Here is a 25,483-nt window from a genome sequence, read left to right as displayed (position 1 = left end):
CTACGCAAGCTTCTAGAAGACCATTCCCATTGCATAAGCCGGTTGGCGGATTCCCCACGGGTGCATCGGTGCAGGTTGCGCCTCGCTGGTTCACGGAAGCGTCCACTTCCCGGGACTCCGTGGTCCACTCATACCACCAGCCGGGGGGGTTTTCCGATCTGACACATACACACTCCCACACTGACCAGGCACACGCACATGCCACCCCATCAAGCCACACGCATGGCTCGGGAGGATTTGCCCCAGCACGCATGACGCAGCAGTATTTGCGTTCGATCTGATCGAGTGATTTGAGCACTATTTTTGCCCCTTCCTCATTAACGCACCTGCCTGGCCCGCCAACCAACCGTTCCCTTTCTCTCTCTTTCGCACTTGCAGCACCCGGACAAACCGTTCCGCGTGCGCTCGGTGGGGGGTTTTTCGCGATCGGTGCGCTGAGCCGGGCGCGATTCACACCGCCCAGTTCCCACTCGAATTCGCTCGCGAACGGTCGATCGTCGGTTAGTGCCGGGTGTGAGAATTGTGTGGCTGCGTGATCGCGAGCGGTTTTTTGTTTCTGTGCGAGTTCTTTTCATCCCCCATCGACGTTCTTTCTTCTCCGATTGCCCTAACAGAAAGGGCATCGAAGCCGGGCGAGCTGATCTAACTCGCTCGCTACGATCATCTTCGATCGTGCCATCGTGGAGAGAAGGGATTGATTACAGTTGGTGTTGTTTTTGCCTGTTGTGTTGCTGTCTCTCTCTCTCTCTCTCTCTCATCTTACGAGTGAAGCGCGGCTGCCTGTTGAGGCTTCGCAGCTAGGTTGTTCCCGCGTGTGGCAAGGTGAGAATAACGTGTGTTGCAAAAATTCCTCCCAAAACCGGAAACCGAACGGGCGTTTGCGACCTTTACCGCGACGAGTACGGGCGAGTTCTCACGCGAGGTGCGACTAGTGGGGTAAAAAGGTACAAACAAAACAACACGCAACGAACAATTGCGAACACCTACACGGCAGGGAGTAAGGAAAAACACACTATGCGCCCGCGAGAGTGATAGAAGTGCGTGGAAAAACCTCCTAAAATGTCGTTTCGTGTCATCGATTTATTAGCGAAAGATCGTTAGCGCGCGTGCTTGCGTTTGAACCTGAACTGAGCGCTAAACGAATGGCCAAACACCTGCGTTCCGATCGGGGGTGATCTTTACTCACCTGTGGTGCTAAATGGTGCCTTTCTCGGGCGGCTTGTTCCACTAACGAGAGTCGCTAACAGACGCATCGCTACAAAAAAAAACGTCCCTTAAAGGGAAGTGCATCTCGATTATGACTGGCTATCACGATGGTGCCCGCTATCCGCGTATCATAAATCACTGTTTGATTGAAAAAGCACATACCGCTCGACCTGGTTCGTCATCGTATCCTCAGCGGCTTGGTGCAATTTTCGATGCTTTCTTACCGCCCACGGCGATTCGCGTCAGTGCCGAGCGAAATGGAAAACTCAGCCTCGATGCGTTCGCTCGAGCCATTCACATCGGGCACGGGCACTCGTTAATCCAGCCCAGCACTATTCGTGGGGAGGGAAAACGATGGAAATTACCCAGAAAAGAAAACACCCTCAAATTATGCGCCAAATAGAGGAAAGTGGAGTAATAAAATTATTTCGTAGGTAAGCTCATCGCGATTTCAACCGCTAGAGTGGATCCTATAAATCTGTACCACTCACCGATGGACTCGGTGGAAAAAGTGCACCCCAAGCCGGACAGGCGGATCGCATATTCATTGCCAAACCGATAGTAAAAGGGCGAGCTTTCCACAGCCACAGCAAAGCCGAATGCAAACCGTTCGCTTTGTTCGCAGGAAAACAAACAAAACAAAACGAGAAAAAAAAGCTTGCTGATTCGGCCATTTTTTTCGCGTCAGCAGAAGGGTGGTCCGCTAGGCAAACGTACGCCACACTTCCCGCGAGGCTTTGTTTTCCTTCCTTCGGGTGACTTTTTACGACGGTGAACGTATTCGGTCTTGTTTACAACCAACCCACCAAATGACGCTCTGGATATGCTCCAGATGTGATCTTGCGATAATGTCGTTGTATCACTCTTATGAAAGCGCAAGATGATGCAAGTAATACATTATTGATTAGACGTGGATGGAAAGCAAACCACAAAATGTTCGAAAGTCACCAAACCGCACGGTTCGCAAAAGATCGCGCAACGCGTCTGTCCGGGAAGTGGTAAGCGAGCGAAAAAAAAATAAATGCAAAAAAAAAACCGAAACCTCCGAAAGGCTGCTTCCGAACTGACCATCGGATAGAGCGTTCGGTCAGCTTCCGCCATCCGACTCCATTCACGGTCGTTCGTTCGAAGCGGCCAACCTTCGAGAACGGCTTTCTAGAGCTAGCCGCGCATCGTGCCGCCGTTCGCGGTGTGGAGAAGGCTGCGCAATACGGCCAGCACGCGTCATGATTTGCCGCTCGGGTGCGCAGAACGCGTGGCGTGCCGGAGGCGTATTTTCCCTGCAGCAAGAAAAGCCCCACCATCCGTCGTATGACGCATCGCAAGCGGCCCTTGAAGAAGCACAACAAAAGCAGCAAATAGGCACGCTCAAAAAACAAGAAACGGCCGCTGAATGGCGGCTCATTTGCGATCCGGGCGGTTTGTTTTGGTGCGTAACTTCAACGCCGCAGCAGGCGCACAAGCGACGAACTCGATCGATTACTACCGGTCGCGACGTTTGGGGGTGCTAAAATCATCCCCTCTTATGTCATAACGGGAACAGATCGCACGCGATATGCCATTGATTTTAGTGACTGCTTCTAGCCAAACCAGTTTGCCGCACGATCGGTCTGCTGATCGGTCAACGAACCGCGCCCATTGTCGCGCCAGTGTGCCCGTGGCTGGCGTGATTCAAGGTTTCACGTGGAACTTTGCACTATCTGGCGCATAATTAATTCATCTGCCAGCCGGATCGGTTGGAATTTGGAACAAGTTTTTTGTTCTTTTCGCAACGAGCCGCGACCGTGAAAGCTTTTCAAATAAGCCGCCATGTTTGCGCCGCCCTGGTGCTCGCTTTAAATCCTGCTCAAGCGGACCTGTTCCGCATGTTTTTGTGTGATTTTTTTTTGTTTATTTTGTATTTCCACCACTTGGCTCGCCAAAAGAAATAAAAAAAGGAAGGCCAACCTCGAAAAACCGATAAGCCGCATTATCTTTTCCTTATCTGCGCCTGCGAGCCGAGGCCGCCTGGGAAAGTTAATCAATCTCACCACGGTCGCCTCGCGGGCATCATTCAATTAACGAAGGATAAACAAAATGACCTTCCTGGACATCGAAATCGATGGCGACGTTAATTGGCCTGCCCAATGGGTGAGTGGGAGTGATAACGCTCCCAACCATTCACCACACAGCATGGCTCGTCGACTTCTGGGAACACAATTAGCCCCTCGAGGGGCGCCACTGTCACTGTCCTTTTTGTTGCCACCCCCTCCCTTCCTTCTCTCGCCACCAGGGTCACGGCTCCTAGCGCGTAATTAAAATTTGTCGAGCACACTTCCGGCCGGATGGTGAGCTTTATCGCGTCACATCAGAACCATCTCGTGTACCAGCGCTCGCTAGGCGGTAACCCTGCAATTATTAGTTCAGCTTGATTAGCGCACAAAGTTGCGGCCGGGCGACGTGGGTGGGTGACGCGATTTTTACCCCCCTGCCCCTCCCTCAGTTCCACTCTCACCTCCCTTCACCGGAGTCCTTCAAGTTGATTCGCTCGTCAATGTCACGACATCGGTGCCCCACCGCACGAACCGTTCCGGGGGCAAGATTCATAGTAATTGTGGCCTTGCGTCGCATCTGATCGATCGATCGAGCACTGGAGCCGGTGAAAACAACAGCATTCTGCCACCGCCGGACGCACTAATCACTCCCAACCACACACACACACCCAATGACAATGAGCCACAATTAAGAACGTAACAGCAAACCCGCCCGGCATTGTCTTCACGTGAAGTTGACCTCTCCGGGGCTCGAACGGTGTCCGAGACACGGACAAAAGAGCAACCCGAAACCATCCATCGAAGCTCCATGCATCCCATTTTACAGTAACCAGCCCCGATGGTACCGATAGGCACGGAACGGCTTACGAGCTTTGCGCTGGTGCCGCTTTTGCGAGCTGCACGAAATAATTAAGTAACACCTTCAGCCCGTCCCATGTCCATGCAGCCCCGCAAAAACAATGGCGCAAATCAATCGATGCGGCAAACCGGGTCAAACGGGGCGAGTTGCGAGTCCTCCCACCAGAGGGCGCTACGGGTGACCGAAAACTTGTTCGACGATTGTCGCGACGAGGACACAAACGCGCCTCGGCGTGTGGTGTGGAGGCGATAGCGGACAGGATAGGCGTTGCATAAAATAAACCACACACTTTTCACACCAGCACGCATCGTTTGTCGCCCCCGGGGGTCGTCTGATCCTGGTGCAATCGTGGTGCTGGCCACGCTGCTGCAAGCGACACGGTCCGGTCCGCCCTTAAGAGGTTCGACATATGCTCGCAACGACCGAATTGTAATTAACCCAGCCACCGAAAACGATGCGCTATGGATGCGCCCAACGGCTGCTACACACTGCTGGCCGACGGTTGGTTCGAGTGCTGTGTTTGCTTCTGCGTCCGTTGTCGTCGTTTTGCGTTCCCCGGGCTGATTTCCAGGAATCCGCATTGGTGGCAGCGTTCGGGCGCATCCTGCGAGGACGAGGACGCCCGCAGGCGCACACATTCCCGGCGAGCGCACGATTTCATTATCATCATTAATAGATCCTATTGTGATTTTGCATGATTACAATGGACTGTTTAACAATGTAACCGTTCGCGCACAGCCATCGAAAACTGGCGCGCGGAATGGCTCAATTAATGGTGCATCCCGCAAGCGTTTTGGATGCAAGGCTCGCCATTGTGGCGATAGGAGGCACAATTTTGTGACCACCAACAAACGCACCACACACCGTGCTCGTGTTTGTGCTTATTGGCGTAATAATTTTCCCGGAGCGATAGAACGCGCCCAACACGCGCGCGCACTCTAAATTGGCATTAGGGTTTTGTTTCGGTGGCCTTTCGAGTGGACCGATGTCGAACAGCGCTGTCATTTGTTCGCTGTTGTTTAGGTTGGAAATGCAGTTTTGGTTTTTTTTTTTTTCGTTCCTCTTTTGTACGGTATTAATTGTTGTAGCAAAACGGAAACGCACAACGCCGCTGTACAGTTCGTTTTCAAGGGTTGCTCGGTCGGGGAAAGTGTACCAATGTGAAACAAAGGAAAACATTAGCTAATCAACATCAGCGCAGGTGCTCACAGCAACGCGTACCATGATAACGTTATCCTTTTAGCACGAACCATCGCTGTCGGAATGAATCAGTTTCCTGTGAACTGGAGGTTTGGCGTTTCCCCTTTTTTCTTTTTCTTCTAACTCTACATCACCGACCAAATCAGAATGGTTGCTTGCAAAAAGCAGCGGACGGGCGCTACAAAAAAAACGCTGATTTCTTCTCAGTCACTTCGGATGTAATTCAACCACGACCAGTTCACTGCCGCATGGTATGTGGCCGCTTCGGCCGGAATTACTCAGCACAAAATGGAGCGCTTTCCCTTGCCCGGCAACACGCAGAAAACGCAGAAGCTTGCCTTTTTGTAGCCTCCGCTTCGACCGCCAGTGCTGACCCTGCGCATCGGTTCAAGAACGATGCCAACGGACGTGTGGAAAAGCGAGCTTTCAGCGGGTCCTGCTTCAGCGAGATCCTCACCGCCGCCATCACTATTACAGCGGCCATTTCGATGCGGTGCGCTCTTCCGAGGAGAGACGGAGATGATGACTTCCTAGAAGCAAGAAGCCACCGACGCCACCGTGCCCGCACCACGATAATCCAACACAGCGTAGCGCTGGGTGTTGTTTTTATGCCGGCCCTTCACTTTCGGTTCACCCGGAATCGATGGCTCGAGATATCCGGCTTGCTTCTTTTATTATTTCATTGCTTCTTGGCGTTGCTTTACAACCGCTCCTCGTGATCGAGTACTCGCTGTGGTACTTCATGGACAAGATTTCTTCGCTCGTTCGTTCGTTGGAGCTTGCTGCTGAGTTTCGCCTGTTTTTTTTTGGCGCACCCTCCATCCATCGGTTCTAACGGAAACCCTCTAAATAGCCAAAAAAAAACCTCCCAACACACTCATTACCATCACGAATCCTCTTCCTCGTGCGGTACAAATTACGAACATCGCGTAAACGTCTTCGCATTACGCGACCCCAAAATCGATGCCCCGAAACGGCGCAACGACGAGTACAAAATGGCGTGTTCTTGTGACGAGAAGCCTCTCCACCTCACCCAAAAAAAAACGACGACTTTCCGCCTCCTGATTGACGTCACACAGCGGAGCCGTGAATTGAAGAGCAAATAATCTGTACCGAGCTCTGGACTGCGTACAGCACCGCGAGAGAGGCGCATTTTTTTCCTAGGCAAATCGTTCGGGGCTTGGTGAATTGAATATTTTCTTAAACACGCCGGTATGTTTCTTTTTCTCGCCCCTGTGTTCATTGCGCCTCACAGTACCATCTCAACCCTTGCACGCAATTGCGAATCTATTTGCTGAAGGTTGTTGATCCAATCGGAGGTGGTCAAATAGAAGAATGAATAATTTCATCGCACCCGCCCCGTGGCCGATTGCGCAGGCATTTGAAGGTTCACACCGCGAGCATATCGGCATAGTATGTTTGATCGGCTAGATAAATTGCGCCAAGATTCGAATACCGATTAAGTCTGCATACACACAACGTCCGTTCGTCGGTTTATTTTCTCAATTTTTACATGACTAATCGAGTTTACGATTCGGCGTTGGATTGACGTTTAATGGGGGTTTTGTAAGACACATAAAAAAAACAGCAAGCATCCTTCTCAGGCGACCGTGATGATGAGAATCTTTTTCGAAAGCACCCAACGAAGTGTATCCAGTTGGACAGGTTGTTTGAACAACTGATGCGTCGCGTCCATCCACTGCACGACAGGTCGGTCTCTCAGACGGCTAATACAAGCTGCGAAGCATAAACTCGCATCGTTCTCGAAGCCATCGGACGAAAAATTTAGACCAACAAGCGTGAGCATGGCATTCGTTGGTCGACACACGGGCTGTTAAACATGCAACGATCGGGTTCAACCACTGTGCAGTTTACATTTAATGACTCTCGAAGTCGCGCTCGATGAAACCCTCCGACCCATCGGTTCGAACCCTCACGGCCGTTGCCGTTGCATGCGCCCTAGCGCATGTGGTTATGAATGAACATGAAAGCGCCAGCGAAGGCCAACCGTTTGAAATATCGCACACGTCCTTGCGTGGTTCCTCACCGAACCGCCCTCCAACGGTGCGCAAGTTTCTCCGGCCAGACAAAGAACGCCATCGGTGCTCAACGATCTCAGGCCGCTCGTACCGGTCAGTGATCGATCGATCGATAAATCGAATCAATCACGAACCGCTGGCTCATCACCGGGTAGGTCCGTGGGTTTTTCAATTTCTCGCGGTTCCATGTTCCGCATGCCACCTCTAGACTTCACTTGGGACTCGCAGAGAATCCACGAAGGGCATTTGTATCAATTTTTTCATATGTTCATCCTGCAAAACTAGCTCGCGTGTTCGATGAGTGGGAATAAATGCGTAATTGTTGCTGAAGTCAATTTCCTGCCGGGAAGGAAACGACGAACGAGCAACAAAAACAACCAACAACATCAGACGCGTCTGCGGCTTTTTGCCACGATAACGCCCAAATTGTGTTTATGTGTCACTTATTTTTTAACCCTTCTCGCGCGCGCGCGCGTGTTTGGGCGTGGGGAGAAATTTGCTCTCATTTTTATCCTGTATCACCACAACACAACAAACGGCCGGAACAACGACCGGATAGTACGCAGATAGTGCAACCCCGTTTGCCGTTCGCAAACACGTTCTCTGCTTCGACCTTTCCAGCGCCACGAACAAACGGCACGAAAATTAAATCAAACAATAACACCAACAGCAGAGAGACACGCAACATCAAACAGCCAGCCCCGGTACGCCCGCGTGGAAACAGGGCGGCCAGCGCGGAAAAACCCAGGGGTCGAATGCGTGCAAATGTGCAACGGTAGGATAATTGCATTCCACAATTGCATGCACCACACTCGCACACTCGCCCAAACACAACTCGGGAAACAGGGCGCGTTCCCGCAGTTCCAGATGGGTGGATTGAAACAAATTAAGTTTTAATCTTCGACAGCGTTTAAAAGCGGCCATCACACCCGTACGCTTCACGCCCGCCCACCTGCAGCGATGAATCAAAATCCGATGGTCGGAAAATCATTAGCGAGTTGCCAGTTTTAGCGGAGGGAAAACCCAACCGATCGTGGGTGGGAAATGTAAACGGAGCCACCACAGGGAACGAAGGCGTGAAACCGAAAGCTGGCATCATAGCAGGCTGTGGAAGTGAAATGGATAGAGGAAAAAAAAAACGATGATAAAAACGCATCCTCGTTCGGCAAACATTCAGCGGATTGGAGAGTTAATTGATTTCGTTGCACTATCAGATTAACGCACGAACGCGGACGAGCCGGGAAGGGATAAAGCCCTCTGCGGGATCGCTATCAAGCGTTTATGGGGACATATTTTTTTTATTCATTATGCTTCCGCGGTGGGGTCAACGATGCGCGTCTGTTGCATTTTTATTTTCATCCCATCCGTTAAGCTCTTATTGCGATTTTCACTACTTGGTGGCTTGATTCCGAATGGGTTGTTCCTTCGAGGGCGTGACCTTTGCGTGGCAGTGCGTGGCAGCAACCGTGTAGCTTTCTTGCATCGTCAGTGGGCGTCAAAGGTTGCCTGTAAGGTGCAATAATCATGTTTAAAATGTGTTCCACCCCATGCACCGAATGCCGAAGGTGAAGGCCTCACCACACGCGCACACGCGGCGTATCCTTACTGCTGAAGGGCATTGGAGCCCATAGAAAGGACACCGACCGCAGCAACGGTGGACCCCTGACGTGCTGAATCGAATGGTAATGAATTACGGAATGGATGAAACGAACCGCAGCTTCCCGATCGAAGATGCATCTCATTGCATCTCGGTGCATCTCGGTGCATCTCGGTGCATCTCGGTGGAAAGCGTACTGAAACACCGCAGAACCTCAGGAAACTCCGCCTAACCCACCACAGCTGCCTGGTTGCTTTGCGAATCGCCCCGGAACGTCCAATCGAAACAAAGTGTCCAACCAAATGGGCTGCTTGCGAACGAACGGCATGAACATCGACGCCACATACCAGTTGCATTACAATATTAACTCATAAATCGACCCCAACAACCTGCTCGGCCTTGCCGGGGTTCAGTGACACGCGGGGATGTGAACCACTCCCTTTGCGCGTTGGCCTGGAAGACGACCGCGAACTGCAGTTGCAGTCGAGAGAAGGGCAAAAAAAAACACCCCCAACCCAGCAGACAAATTGGCTTGCGTGGCTCAGAAGTCGAGACGGACCCGCGACTGAGAGTGCACCACTCAATTGACCCACCGGGCTTCGGGTTTTGCTGGCCACGTGCATCACGAAACCCACGGCGTAAAACGATGGCACGAACGCGCAGGCAATCATTGCAATGAGCCCCACGCCTAACGACCCTTGCAGTGACTCTCGCAGGCCCCAGCGACTCCTCCTCGGAGGTCAAGTTCGGGTGGGATCGAGCCCGCGAGCACAAAACAAACGATCCGTCCCATCTCCGGCTGGCCCCGGGGTTAGGATGCCATTTGCATATGCATGAGCCGCCCGCGCTCGCGATGGGAGTTAAAAGTGGGATTTCTTCATCCGAGCAAGAAAAATTGCGTCCTCGCTGGCAGCACGAAATGATGCCGCACAATAATGCGACCACCGCGACACGATGCTAGCAGGTTAGAAGGAACCAACCGTGTATCCTTTTGCGCTGTACCAACCGCCCGTGGGCGCGGTCCCGTGGGTCTTGACCTGAAAGTGGGTCTCTCCCGCACCACAGAACTGAGAACCGAGATGGGGTTGTTTCCGCGGTGGTTGACAGGCACGTGGTTTTGGAGGCGCGTGAAGGTGCTGGCGAGAATAAGCTACATGCATGATGCAAATGTTATTAGCGACGTGCATAATGAGCGGTTTTATTCGCCGACAATTGCTGGAACAAAACGCCGCCAACACCGTCAACTCGATCCGCTGAGCTTCGTAAAGGGTGTGCGAAAGGTGGTTATTTAAATTTTGGAACGCTCCCTCGAGAGTTAGGGGTGGGAAAACCCGGGGATCGTAATGTGGCGTCAAGCGGGATGTTTTTGGGCTCCAAAAAATTGTCAAGCGCTAAACACGGGCTGTTACAAAGATGTGCAAAAGGGCTTTTTCTTTTTTTTTTTTTTACACAACCTTCACCGTGTGCCCACAAAACCAAACCTGGTAAGGTGATTGAGAGTTGTTGGCCCATTTAAAATCCCTACCACGTGGTGATGTACCCCGTCAAAAAAGGACACCAAACATGCACGCCCACTCGGCTGGTTACATTTTTTTTTCTCGCTTCGACCCATTTCGTTGACGCATACGCTTTTTGACTGCCATCCAAAGACACCCACCATGTTCGGGGAATGGAATGATCCTGTTTTTCTGAGCCCAGTCACCTTTTTCTTGAGCAAATAATTGAGATACACTCCGCATGATGCATGCAGGATGTTTAATGAGACGGTGGAGTGCTAAAAAAAGCTGTACACCCCAACACAACTGCTGGTGCTGGAGCCGGTTGATCATTTCCAGGAAAAAGCTCGGACCACTAGACCCAGCGGTCTAGCTGTGGTAGCTTGGTAGCAGGATGACTTCTGGAGCCTGTAGTCAACCGCAAGCAACCCCCGGAAGACCGGACTTGGCCTGACACCTCGATGAAAGCACACGAGAAACACTTAGCACACACTGGACACGGGTTGGATTGTGACCTGACCAAAGGAAGCTTTTAAAATATTCATTCCACGCTACGACAGCGACCACAGTTGTCGTCCACCGGTTGTTCGCTTTAAAGAGCAGTTCTCGTTCTAATCAAGCCACATTTGCACCCATTTTCGGTTCAACGGCATACGGTGCCGAACGTCTGCAGAACAAGCGCTCGAAAGTTCCACAAACCTGCAAGACGTTCGCAAATTGGATATGTTATGAATAATTACACCTGGATGCGAGCGAACGCTTTCGAACCATCCCGAAGACGCCTGCGAGTCAGAACATTGTACCATTTCGGTCCATGTTGGCATCATTAGCCGGTGCCGGTAATTCGAAAAGCTTGTTGCACGGCTTCGGGGCCCTGTTTTAAATTCCATCTCACCAACCGCACAAGCACCCCACCGGCATGCGTTAAACGGCCGACGAAAGCCGACCGAACGATTCTAGCACAAACGTGAAGCAGCAAAAATTGTATTAAATTACATTTTTCAGCACAATTACTTAATGAGATCAGCCTGGTGCATATGTGGAAGTTGCTCCCACCCGGACGGAGCTGAAGGAACGGAAAAACACTAAGCCACCCGTGAGCCACGTGAAGCCGGTCTACGGCGGGAAAAAGCGACTGGCTGGCTGGAAAAGCGTGGCCAGTTTTCCTTTTTTCCCTGCGCCGTTCGATTCGTGCGCCACGTTGCGCAGCGAAGGCAACAACAAAACAAAGAAAAAGAACTCGGAAAAACCACGCCAAGCGTATGCATGCAGCTGGCTAGGAGTTTCATTTGGCCGTGCGAAGGATCCGTTCCACCTGGCAAATGGAATTTGCTTTCATCTGCTGATGAGAGGTTCCACCCACCGCCTCCCGATGTGGGTCGGGATAAATTGCACTTGCTTCCGGTGGGGGGCTCCGTTTTAAGCGGGTCGGCTAAAGAAATTGAAAAGCTAAATGGTCAGATCCCGTCTGGTGGTGACATTTGTGGGAAATTCTCTCTATTAAATATTGAAGGCACGGAATGTTCCGGAAGTTGCATTCACTCGCGTTTCGCATGCATGCGCTGAATGCATGTGAGAACCAAGAGCGGCCCGGTCGTAAGTAACGACTCATTAGACGGCCCTTTCGCATCAACCGTCGACGCCTGCCAAGGAGCCCGGGAACGCTGCACAGCTGCTCCAGCCCAAGACCGCTACCGTCAGGGGGTTTTGTAGTTTCGTATCCGGTCGCCTGAAGCACTGGATACACTCCGCAATAGAACGGACGACGATGCTGTTTGACTCAGGCGGTTTAATTACGAAATTAAGAGGAAAATTGCCGACTGTTTGCTCGATGCACCGGTTTGGAGGCAATCCCGACTTAGAAATTTCGCACCAGCATCAGCACCACCCAGGCAACAGGCTACGGGAAATGCATTCACAGACCGCTAACGACCGGTTCGACTGCCAGCTTAGACTTCGCTCATCGATTCTCATTGACGTCAATGGGGACGTCAGTGAGCCGACGATTCGTGGACCCGCGTCGATGAGTGTACACTTCCGTCTTTGCTACCTGACCTGGCGGGTGCGGTTGTCGACTCACACAGCCAGTCTGCCTGCTGTGGATCCTGCGCCTGAAATGAAGTGGCTAATGAGCCTGGAAACTGGTTTGCATCGACTCATTTCCAACTCACGGCTATTAGCGGAACTTCCCCGCGAGCAGCTGAGTGTGCGATTCGCGGTCTTGCCAACCGCCATTGCGTAGGAGCTGCTTCCGGGCTTCATTCTTCGTGCCGCTTGGTGCAGCATTTTCGTGACTTCCAAAGCGCGATCAGAACGCCGCACAAATACGGTCAATCATATCGCTAAGTAAGTTTCGTCGGCTGATTGGACAAACGTAGCATCGCACATCACGCAACGAGCCCTGTTACGGTCGCGGTTTCCACTGGTGAATTGGCAGAATCGTGCGGCATATTAAGTGAAAACTGCTGTCGATTAGCTTTAACCTTTAGGGGAAACGGACGATGGGTCTTCCATCTCGTCACATCGTGGTTTGCGTGGGCCTTCCCTGTGCATAGGTCACGCGACAAAGATGACCCAACGGCACGAAAGCCACCATTTTGAGCCACCATTCACGGGTGCCATCGCGCATTCGTGGTCGTAAATGTCGCTTACGTGACCAGCGGAACGCAAAAACCACACGGCTCTGACGCGTGCGTGAGATCAGTCGCGCGTGGTAATGGATTAAGGGTCCAACGATCACACCTCGCCCTTCGTTGCGGTCGCGGAAGTCAACACGTGGGGTGAGAGAGCGAAGAACAAGAAAGAAAAAAAAGGCTCTAATAATTAGCCGAATTAAGTCGATAAATGTGCCCCAGGGAAGTGTCAGGTCCCGTCGACACGAGTCTGGGGTCACCGGTGATCTTGAACCTTCCCCCCGACGATGAAGTTACACGTGGTGGCGTCATATCTCCCCCGACCCTGACCATCACCCGTGCCATCGAGGAACTCCGATAATTACTCAGAAGGCGGTACGCCACACTCGATGGTCGATTCCGAGACCCGGGGCTTGATGGCCAGAGATATGAGAAAAAAATCGAATCTCATGAACATCGGCGACACCTGCCCAAGGCAAGGCAAGGCCGGCTAATTACGCGTCTCGCACACGCCTGCACACACACACACACACGCGCGCGCAACCACAGAGGGCATTTACATAACCGGTACCTTATGATCATGACATTGAACCGTCGCCTTCGATGAATGTGCAACGGTTGCACCGGCCGTCACCGACATCCGTTCGGACGGATTCGAGAACTAAGCCTTCGGGACGAACGGAAAGTCGATTCGTCCGGGAATCAATCATCCAAGTTTACCAGCTACAACTAATCGAGCCGTGCCACTTCGCCACGGCTGTCCGACGCCCACCGATCGACCGCAACATGCAATTTCCATTCGGCACCCAACTAACCCCGGGACCGGAAGAAAACGCAGAAAGGACGAGGAAACACGATTTAATTCAATTAAAAAACTTTTCCCTATCGCGCTGATGGCGCCCAACGCCACCACAGGCGTGCCGGTTGGACGGAACACGGCACGGCATGTACGCCTTCCGCCGTTTCGGTGCCCGTTTTCTTCCCACCCCGGGGGCCTGAGTTGTCGTAATGCATATTCGATTGATGAGAACACACGGTGGGTGAAAAGCTGCAGGACAAAAAAAAACTGCACACACCCATACGCCGACCCAACTACCCACAAATACGAGGGATGAAGGGTAAAAGTGCCTTCGGATACGCGAAAAAGGCGTTCGATGGTAACGCCGGTGTAGGTATTTGATTTTATAAGTTTCGTCAAGTACGTATGTACTGCATCCTTGTTGCAAGCGTGGGAGGAAGATGGCGAGCGCGAGCTGTACCGCTATCGAACGTTATCGAAATGAAGAAAAAAAAATATAACATCGAACGAGATAACTTCCATAACGCGCTCCGGAAACTCATTTCTAACTAATAAATTGATTGCGCGTCCTTATGCGGCTAGAGTCCTTGCTAGTCTGTGAGTGTTTCTTTTTTGTTTCGGTTCCGGGTAGTTTGATATTGTTCTTCGAATTTGCATGCTCGGGGATATGCGGGAGCACGAGAACCCTTTACAGTTGTCTCGAGTGCTATTGAAAATGTACAGCGAACGAGTTCGGATCGTAAGTGCGTTACGAATGATTGCGATGTTTGCGAAGTATCCGACCCAGTACGTTAAACACCGTACGCGGTAGTACACAAGCTGTAATTAGTACGTAGCTTTTTTTGCGAACTTCCGTTAATTTCAACCATTAAACACCGTGCAATCGTTAGCGGCACAATGGCACGGGAAAACTTGATTAATGGCGCATTTCGTTTGCAAGGCCAAGAACAAGCCGGTTCCGTTGATGACGCATTCACAACATCCTTAATTTGCATGATCCTTAATGGGCTTTTTCAAACGCCCGCTGTCAACATTCGAGCTATCGTTGCTTTGGTCGATTATTCTGGCCGCTTCTGGTCAGTCGCAACTCCTCAGTGGCTTTACCTTCTCACCCACCTTGCAACATAATTTACCCAACTGGCCCATCTGCTTCACTACACCCACAAACTTGCACCTTCTGCACGGTGGAAGTGAGTCTCGGCCACGCCGCTTTTAAATTATCGCCCCGGAATCCGGCCGCGAACGATTTTCGTACACTTTTTCCCACACATACCGCACGCGGGAAGGAAATAGCGAAACACATTAGCGAACAGTTAAGGGGTTGCAGCAGAACAAACTGGACAAAAAATTGGCATGCACACATACGCGCTCCCACACTACCGCATGCATTGGCGCCGGCACTGTGGCGAGCGTTTAAGCGCCTTCAACCCAGCGTCTATTACGCAGCCCCTAGATAACGCTTGCACAAGGCTCGGGTTCTAGCTCACACGCAAAAGTTTAACAGACCCGTGTTGCGCTCATACCCGGTATGGTACATTCGGAAACGCCCGAGAGCGCTGTAAAACAATGCCACATTCTTGTTCGCAAGGGGCTCAACTTTCCCGACACGAGCCGTGGTACCAAAGTGGCCGGCTCGGAACGGTACCGGCCTCGTTCTAGGTAGGTCTAGGTGTGGGCAGCTTTCGCAGCCGTTGTAGCACTCTTGTACGTTGTCATAGTTCGTACTGAGGAAAAAGCAAAAAAAAACAGACTGAGCACTGCTCAGGAATCGAACCATCGCCATCGTTGAGACCTGTTGTTTGCCGTTCCACGTTGTTTGTCGGAAACGGTTTAAAACTACATTGCCGGGTGCTATTTTAGGGATGCTTTTACATATTGATGTGTCATGCCGGCCGGCTCACTGGACAGTATTGGCTTCATATCACTCCAGAACGCTGTGAAAAGTGTCACTTAGATTCCGTCCTGCAACGCCATGAAGCCCAAAAGAGCTTGAATCGCCACGAGCATGGTTTTTTTTGAAAAACTCGCTCATGCAATTCAAAATGCAACACGGTACCGAGATCATGCCGGAAGTGCATTCCGCCTACAGTGCATCGAAAAACGCACCACCCATACAACCAACCACCCTGGCTGCGTCAGCTGCGAGCGAAAGCACAACCGTCCTGCACCGCATGATGTTTGCATTATTGCAGTTAATGCAACCGGCTCGATGCGCTCGGTAAACGTGCAAACACCGTGTCAAGCTTCATTAATGGCAATTAAATTGATATTTTCCCAGCGCACAGCAAATGAAGTGCTGCGCCACCCTTTTTCCCGGGTGGGTATTCCACGTGGCGACAACTACAGAACAAGGATATCTCGCGAGTGGGCGAACCGTGGCGTGGGTGGGAAGATCCGATGGATAACCATTCCATAAGCGGCGTTCATTTACACAACGCAAACATGAACCAATGTTCCGGCTACGAAAGCGAGCCACCCAAAATGGGGGTACGATACCCCATGTGTTGCGTGTTTTGTGTGTGGTGAATGTCAAACAAATTTGCAACGCAAACACCGCGTGGTGCTGCGTAAACTGACAACAGGGACAACTATCGTCTAGCACGCGCCAGAACCAGCCCGCGCGTTTTATTCGCGCTCCGATTAGGCGCACTTTGATTCTCCCCTGAAACCTTTCAACGCTAATCGTGTCCGGTTTGTTTCCATCCCTTAGCACAGCATGGACGCGGAATCGGAAGGAATCCCGCCGGTGGCGACTGGCAGCGGCCAGGCGGTGACCTCCGACACAGACTTTGATCTCGCGGCCAAGCGAAAAACTTTCATGTCGCAACCATCCACGGTGGCCATCCGTCGGCAGCAGGCGGTTTGTGTCAGGCGAGCGCACAAAATCTACGGCACCAAAAAGAACCCCAACGTCATCCTGGATGGGTTGAACATGACCGTACCGAAGGGCTCGATGTGAGTGTGGCTAGCCGGCGCACGTGAGGTTTATATCACGCGGGATTAACTTCAACGCTTTTCTGTACCATTTTCAGCTACGGACTGCTGGGTGCGTCGGGTTGCGGCAAAACGACGCTTCTTTCGTGCATCGTCGGTCGGCGGAGGCTTAATTCGGGTGAAATCTGGGTTCTGGGCGGTCGTCCTGGATCACGTGGTTCCGGTGTACCTGGCCCGCGGATCGGCTACATGCCCCAGGAGGTGGCCTTGTACGGGGAGTTCACCATCCGCGAGACGCTCATCTACTTCGGTTGGATCTACGGTATGACCACGGATCAGGTCGACGAGAAGACGGACTTCCTGTGCAAACTGTTGCAGCTCCCAAATGCGTCACGTTTCGTGAAGAACCTGTCTGGTGGTCAACAGCGGCGCATGAGTCTTGCAGCCGCTCTTCTAAACGAACCTGAGCTACTCATTCTGGACGAACCGACCGTCGGTGTCGATCCGGTGTTGCGACAGAGCATCTGGGACCATCTGGTCGAGATCACGAAGTCCGGCAACACGACGGTGATCGTAACAACACACTACATCGAGGAAACACGCCAGGCACACGTGATCGGGCTGATGCGTGGTGGCAAGTTCTTGGCCGAGGAGTCACCCGCGGACCTACTGGCACAGTACCAAGCCGAATCGCTCGAAGACGTCTTCTTGAAGCTGTCCGTGCTGCAGAACATGGGCAAACGGCGACGTTCGTCGATCGCGCAGGAAGTGGTCGAACACGTGCGCATACCGGCCATCAGCAACCCGGCTCTGGACCTATCGCCGGAGGAGGATCATGGCGAGATATCGGGAGAGTTTGGAGACAACATCTCGATGTCGTCCCGCGGCCCAGATGCGGTCACGCCCGAGATCCAAGCACCACCACTGCCTCCCGAAGAGGACACCAAAACTCCGCTCATCGAGTACATGAAGTTCATCAAACCGAATCACATGAGGGCACTGATATGGAAGAACTTCCTGTGGATGTGGCGTAACGTTGGGTATGGCTACCATCTGGAGCAGCTACAGCTAGCATGACCCCCAGTTTAACTGACCGTTGTGTTTCTCTCTTTTCGCGATCTTTCCACAGAGTGATGGCATTCATCATAGGTCTTCCAGTAGCGCAGATCATTCTCTTCTGCTGGGCCATCGGACACGATCCCGTTGGGCTGAAACTGGCCGTGGCTAACTACGAACTCGAAGAGGCAGGTTTCGGCTTCCAGGAGTGTCCGGTGTTCCCGGGCTGTAATTATTCGCTGCTCAGCTGTCGCTACATGGAGTTTTTGAAAAACAGGAGCGTTGAATTGGTGAGCTCCAAGCCGTACCAAACCTGGACACCGGACATTCACTTATACGCACTCTATCTCTCTCTTACATCACAGGAGCTTTTTTCCAACGAAAACGACGCCCTGCAGCAGGTCACTCGAGGCAAAGCATGGGGCGCGCTGGTATTTGCTTCTAACTACTCCGACTCGCTGGTAGAACGCACGGAACGGGGTCGAGATGTGGATGATTTCACCATCGACTCTGCGAATCTGGCTGTCACCATGGACATGTCAAGTAAGGCTCACCCTCCGAATCGACTGCCTTCAGTCACAACACTCACGCTTTCTGTTCTCCTACGCCACGATCACTAGATCAACAAATAGGCACGCTGCTTTACCGTGACATCCAGTACGCGTTCTTTGACTTTATCGAAAACATCCTGAGCGATTGTGACGTTAACCCCTCGAACGGTCGCATCCCTTTCCAGTGGAACAGCCCCGTGTACGGTGATCGTAAGCCGAACTTTACCGATTTCGCCGCACCGGGCGTTATTCTCACGTAAGGATGTAAGCACCCGCAGGATCGAGAGCAGATGCAATAATTTGCGTTTCCATTTCAGCATCATATTCTTCCTTTCCGTCGCGCTAACCTCGGGCGCCATGTTGATCGAGCGTAACGAAGGCATCCTGGAGCGGTGTCTCGTCTCGGGCATCACCGGAATCGAGATTCTCTTCTCGCACGTCACCACACAGTTTCTGGTGATGTGCTTCCAGACGGCACTCGTCATGGTGTTTAGCTTCTCCGTGTTCAACCTCACCAACCGGGGCGACATCGTGTGGGTCATTCTGCTCACCATCCTGACCGGGCTTTGCGGCATGTGCTTCGGTAGGTCCTGACAGTGCCATACGCGTCCGGTGATCGTTCTAACATGTCTCTCTTTCATTCGTGCAGGTTTCGTGGTGTCGTGCTCCTGTGATAACGAACGTTCGGCCACGTACATGGCGATGGGCAGCTTCTTGCCGATCGTGATGCTTTGTGGCATCATCTGGCCCATTGAAGGGATGCACCCATTAGTGCGGTTGTTCTCCGTCTTTCTGCCGCTGACCAAATCCACCGAATCGCTACGCTCGATCCTGCAACGCGGCTGGGTCATCGAGGATCCGAACGTCTACATCGGGTTCGCGTCGACTGCCATCTGGATCGTGATCTTCCTTACCATTAGTATACTGCTGCTCAAGTTCAAGAAGGGATAAATGGCGCGTTGCTACATTTGTCCCAGTGGACGCGAGCGTTCCCTGGCCACACGTGACCGGGCCTGGGAGGCGGGTGCTTAGTCAGCGGGTTTCTTTGTGTAGGTTAAGATTTGTTGGACTGGAATTCATTACATTTCATGGACCTGAGCGTGTGCGGTGCTACCGCTTGGGGCTACAAACGGGCGCTTCTAGGTGAAACCCTGGCCAGCGACACAGGGAGTGTAATGTCGGCTAGGCAGCCTGTTATTTATAGCATTCTCCATCGACCGTTCTCCTCACAACGCCCATTCACTCATCCGTCTGTTCTGTGTTTTATCGAGCGGTTTGTTGTGCATCTAAATTCATCTTTTTTCAAGTGCTCGCGGGAGTAGATGAATGTTCGCGGGCTAGTTTAGTATTTTAAGCAGGCGAAAGGAATTCAATAAAACCAAACACATATTTTAGCTAAATATATTTCGCGCATGTGTTGGCTTTTCCTGTCACAAGCCATGGGGGCTATATTAACGGACCTTCCGAAACAGTTTGCGACAACAAAAAAACGTAACATCATGCGCACCTGTTCATCAATGTCAACTGTGGTACTTCCGGAAACCCATTCTCATTCGAATGCGCCTTCTTGCGGAAGCCCTATATCAGCGCTTTAGCCATAATTAATTCCACGCGTCAATCGACAGCGAGATGTGAATTCAATTAGAAATCCGCGTACCCGCGGCTATAAACTAGCACACGTCGGTGCAGCTTGCCACATGCGGTCAGGAACCAAGACCCGCGGGGCGAAACGAAGCGAAAAGACGTGTCCTGACCACGTGTACCCCAAGAAGGTGGTCGTTGTCCACACCCGCCGGCGGTCGGGTTGCGTTTCCTAGCTATTAATTTACATCTGATTGAGCAATTGATTAATTGTGGCAGCAAACAGAGTGGAACGCGTTGCAACCGGAGAACACGCTCACGTGCAGGACACCCTCAGGGACATTCCGCAAAGGCACTGCGGGATGCAGGACCAACGGTGGATACTCCCAGCCAGCGGCCGTACGTCCCCGGAGGACGGATTGGTTTGTGGTTCCCCAGTGGGGGGAAAGACGACCGTCGTCCGTCGGTGATGGCTGGGTGTGCTGGGAAAATCCGATGAATATTGCATCAATGAACCGACCGAGCTTACGAGCTGCGTAGTTCGTCCTGCATACTGGCCGGTTAACTCCGGCCCCGGGGACGCGGTTCTCGGGCCGCAGACGATTAGACGAACTGGCGGCTTAAATAAGTTTGTTGGTAAATTTAATTTACCGCACAAAAGCACCCACAGCCAAGCAGGTGCGAAAGCCCCCAGCGCACCGGAGTGCAAAATGAACGCGTCCACGATTTCCACCTTTGCACGGTTACGGTGGCAGCTCGTCCGTCTGTGTGCTTTGTCGATTAATTTTCCCGCAGTCAATTTGCGACGGGTGTGTGCTCGCGTAACCGGATCGGTGCCGGATCAGCAGTGACGACAGTTTTGACGGACGAATTTCGAGTGTGCATAAATTGTCGACTAGGTTTCATTAAGCCCGAAAGACGGCCTAGACCACGGAAACCTCAGGAATCGATTAAACGGTCCCATTTGTGGTGAGCGGCCCCATTTGCGGGCGTCGGTGAGCCAAAACAACGAACCAGCGCACCACAAACTATGCATGAAGCGGTAACGCGTCGAAACTGGCGCGTGCCACCGACTTCCTTGGCGTGTGGCGTAAAGCTTCCGTTCTGACACACCCACGCCATGGGCTAAGGGGTTGGGAAAATAAACCCAAACCCGTAAGAGGGGTTCATTTTCGCATTTATTAGTCGGCAGTTTTGTGGCTTCGTTGTAAAGAGCTCAAATCAATTAAATTGCTTTCCGTCATTAGTCAGCAGCCGCGCGAAACGGATGGGGAAAAGTGTTGATGAAACTGCCTCAAGAACGCCGAACGGTGCTGTTGTTCGTTAGCGCTTGCGTTAAGGATTAAACCCCCCAATAGGATCGTTTATTTTCATTACTTTTCTCAACAACATACATACCGCGCTTGAATTAGTTGTAAAATTTATGGGGATTGTTTCTACCTCGAGCAACTATGTGCGTTGCTGGTCCTTTTGGCCGCGACGTCATTAAAATTCCATTATCTATTGATTCCTGGTATGCAAACCCATCCCAGCAAGGACGATAATGCTTGCGAATGCCTTGTATCATTTATTTATTCAGTATAAAAGGAAATGCAATGCGCATCGCTGCGGTTAGATTAATCGCGATCTGCTCACATGTCGCCCGGTTAGTCAATCAAAGCCTGCTGATTGCAGAGCTGACAGTTTTTCCCATGGTCGCTATGTTATGGCTTGACCACGGTTAACATTTTTAACCGTTGCCTGGGATACCGGTGCCTTATAAATTGAGCCAACCCCGTGGGCTCATGGATCAAACCGGCACTACACCGCAAAGAACGATGGGTAAGAATTCTCCAGTGGTGCCATTTGCCGAGACCAACCAGGATATCCGTGCGTACGGTGCTGAAGCGTGGGACATTTTCCGATTACAGCGGAAAATCCTGTTAGTCGTTGGAATCTGGCCCGTGAATGACGCCGCACAGCGCTGGTATATGAAGGCGCTAATGGTGTTTAATGTGGTATCACTCGCCCTATGCATTACGGGCGAGTTCCTGCACGGACTCTACGCGTACCAGGACGGTGACTTAAGTGAAACTATTGAGAGCATCTGCCCAACCGTGGCGCGTATCTCTGGCTTTTTACGCATCGTATTCTATATCATCTATCGGTCCGAAATTGAAGACATCCTCTTGAAGATCCATCAAGTAATTCGAAGTAAGTTTTGTGCTGCCATGCGCTTTGCATGCTCCATTGCTCGAAAACTATTTACCAGCCTTTTCACCTTTCATGCAGATGAACACCCACGAGAAAACGACACCACTAAGCGAATGAAGAGACTGGGCCAAAAGTTTACCCTCTTCCTGATGCTGTCAATGTTTTTTGCCGCCCTGCTCTACGGTGTTACGCCGTTTTTCATCATGACCTACAACTGGTTCCAAGGGCAGCGCCCTCTCGTGAAGCTACTACCGTTCAAGATTGCGTAAGTACCGGGCACGCAGCCAATAACTGTCGTATTTAGACCAAACTTCTTTGAACCCTTTTCTGCTCCACAGGCTCCCGTTTGATTCCCAGAAGCCACTGATCTTTTTCCTGGTAACGGTGTTCTTAAACTACGCCTCATCGCCTACGATCAACTCCCAAACGGGTTGTGACTCCCTGTTCAGTGGCGTTTGTCTGTACCTCAGTGGTCAGTTTGTGGCCATTAGGCTGGAAATTGAAGCCCTAGCCGCTAGCGTGGACCGTACAGCGTTGAAAGCCTCCTCTTCGGAGACGCATCGCATCAACGAAGAGCTAAAGCGCATCAGCGCGCGACATCAGCAATTAATCGACTTAGTGAACGACGCTCGCCAGGCATTCGTCTCAAGCATTCTGCTCGTGTACACCTGCTCTGCCCTCATCATTTGCATTGTTTGCATCGCGATGCTCGTCGTACGTAGTTACACCCTTTTTGTGCGGATAGAAGGACCCTCGCAACTCACGCACCCATATCCTGGCTCCGTTTTTCCAACCCACAGGTGCAGGGCATCTATAAGCTCACCTATATACCGTACGCGCTCGCGGAGCTGATACTGCTGTTTTTGTACTCGTACAGCGGTACGATCATCCGTGACTCGGTACATATCGGTCCCGGCTAACGAGCGCTCGGATATGAATTTGATTTCAACGTCGTGTCCCTTTTTTTATTCCCTCATCAGAGCGAAGCCATCCAAACGGTGGCGTACGGGTTTCCTTGGTATCAGTTCGACCGCAACACACGCCACCTCATCCAAATGATAATGATTAGGGCCCAGTACGGATCGAATCTGAACGTACCGTTCTTCGAACCATCGATGGAAAGCTTTTCGGTGGTAAGCGAACCAACGCCGGTGGCATTAAGCTGGCGGATTAGCACACGTGCGACGGGCGTCTAATGGGTTTGCTCTCGCTCCGCAGATCGTCCGGACGGCTTCATCGTACATCACGCTAATGAACTCGTTCCTCTAACTCCGCGCGGTTTGGCTTGCGCTCAGCAATTTCGCTGAGCTCGAAGTTCAAGTCGATATGCAGCGGGCGTATCTAATCGCTAGTAGTGCGGTAGTTCTTCAGCCTCACCGTAACGGGTAGTAAACTGAACCACAGTTCCCCTTCACAATTCGCACAAACACGATTTGCCATCATCAAGTACCCGTGCAAAAAGGACCTGTATAAAGCGCGACCGGCAAGAGGCTACTCGAGCCTGGCTTACAACCGTACTTTGATAGGTTTCGGCAAGATGCACTTGCACTCGTCACCACGTCTTCGAGACGACGATGAGAGCGCACCGAACGTACCCGGTGGCATATGCCACTGGGGGAAAGTTAATTATGCCGAGCTTAACGAGCCTAATAAAAGATGTTAATTGCTGCGTCTGAAACGTTCCGTTCACTCGCGCATACTTGCGGTGCTTTCATCTTGGAATGCTATCCTGTCAACAGGGGTTCGCTCACGGAAGGTCCTTTACATCGAGGTATTACGAGGTCCTTTAACTCACGGGACTCCCAGAGCCATAATTGCGGCATTATGTGCAGACATTCCCAGCGAGCGGTCTGTTTAGCAATCGTCCGTTTAAGTTCGTTCTTGAGGTTGCTGGTTTTTATTCGTCACAAAAGCCTACCCACCTGAAACCGTGCTGCGTGCCCATTCACGGTTGTGACGTACTCGGTCCACGAGAGTTGTAAACCGGTGCTTGAACGTCGCACGTGGTGCCCCTGCCTATGTAAGCAGAGCAGAACATTTTACACTGCAAACAACGCTTCCCTGGTAGTGATTTGCAAAAAAGGGCGCCCCCTGTGAAAGCAACTCGAGGGCCCGGTTCAAAGCACCCGCTGCAACACATATGGAAATACTTAACCAGATTAGCTTCCAATTGAATCAGTTCAGCTAGAAAATTGAGATCCACTCAGTTCCAAACGGGCTGCTCCTTGGAACCTTGGGCTGCTTAACCGTCAAAGGCAAACAATCGGTTCGGCAAGGATTTCGCCGGTCCTTATTGCCTTTGCACCTTTGCGCTGGCAGGGCCTAAAGGCTTTACCGGTTGGTAAATGGCTGGCTTCGACTCGAACCCTCCGAGCGTCGATGCAAAGAAATGGATTTGCGGAGAATGTTTTACTGCTTTGAAGTGGTGTTATGGCTTCAATGCGAAGGAATCAAGTCTAATCATGTGCTCGGCTTCGGCTGTGGAACCGTTGCGGTGGGAGTGGATTTCTTCGAGCGATCGTTGCTCTTTGGGTGTGCATTGAACGCAGGTAGAATCGACCTATGGGCAGAATGAAATTACGCCTTGATCCTTGTGCGTAATAGTGCAGTTCAGCACTAAATTCCATTCACGCCTGCGTTCATGAGCGCTAATCCATGACGACGGTTTGATCGCATCGTCGTCAGATGTCCGTGAAAAACACTCCGACTTCTTTATCACTCTGTGTGTGAACGGAATAGTCGATTCCGGTGCGTCCGGTCATCAAAGGATCTAGCGCTGGATCTTCCAAAAGGCACCATAAGTTTCGATCGAACCCATCAAACCCATCCGGTGGCAGCGGGAATGTTTGATTTTTCCGGTCGCTTTAATTTTCCTTCTGTGCCACATTAATCACGCGCAGGTCGAGAATGAAACACCACAAATGGGGTATGTCGTGCGTGGGAACGCCACCGTGCCACCATCGAAACGCGAGAACGCCTGCGAGCGCTAATGAGAGCCATACATCTCCGGCACCACGCATCGGGCCACGGTTTTCCACACGCGTTTCCAAAGGCAAGAACGACAAGAAAAGTTTCGCATTCCACGCCACGGTTCCGATCGGGGAACGGAAAATAACATCATCGCTCTTTTATGGCTCCCTGTTCCGGTCTAGCCCAACCGAGCACGCCCTTCCCTCAAACGACTCCGATGGGTGGCGTGCAAAGTGTCCCGTGTTCAGGTCGGTTTGCCCACAACGGAATGCGATGCTTCCGTCCCGGGGCCACCCTTACGGCGCGTCACAAATCTTCAGCTATTCAATCACCATT

General features: G+C 51.8%; 2 protein-coding genes across 2 annotated transcripts; both read left to right on the top strand.

The window, feature by feature from the left end:
• Window positions 1-16,578: 16,578 nt before the first annotated feature.
• Window positions 16,579-19,776, top strand: LOC128721108 (ABC transporter G family member 20). Its single transcript, XM_053814829.1, has 7 exons — window positions 16,579-16,817; window positions 16,895-17,836; window positions 17,926-18,142; window positions 18,218-18,395; window positions 18,473-18,659; window positions 18,721-18,986; window positions 19,053-19,776. The coding sequence occupies exons 1-7, from the start codon at window positions 16,579-16,581 to the stop codon at window positions 19,352-19,354; spliced, it is 2,331 nt and encodes a 776-aa protein (XP_053670804.1). The 3' UTR covers window positions 19,355-19,776.
• A 2,178-nt stretch (window positions 19,777-21,954) lies between these two features.
• Window positions 21,955-23,446, top strand: LOC128730887 (odorant receptor 22c-like). The gene is given in 6 exon segments (XM_053823977.1): window positions 21,955-22,177; window positions 22,256-22,442; window positions 22,516-22,957; window positions 22,960-23,076; window positions 23,158-23,310; window positions 23,396-23,446. Coding segments are annotated over 6 exon segments (1,173 nt in total).
• Window positions 23,447-25,483: the final 2,037 nt, after the last annotated feature.

The sequence above is a fragment of the Anopheles nili genome, chromosome 2, assembly GCF_943737925.1.
Source record: "Anopheles nili chromosome 2, idAnoNiliSN_F5_01, whole genome shotgun sequence".
NCBI classification, from domain to species: domain Eukaryota; kingdom Metazoa; phylum Arthropoda; class Insecta; order Diptera; family Culicidae; genus Anopheles; species Anopheles nili.
Note: the sequence above shows the minus strand (reverse complement) of the source record. Positions and strands in the feature narration are given on the sequence as shown.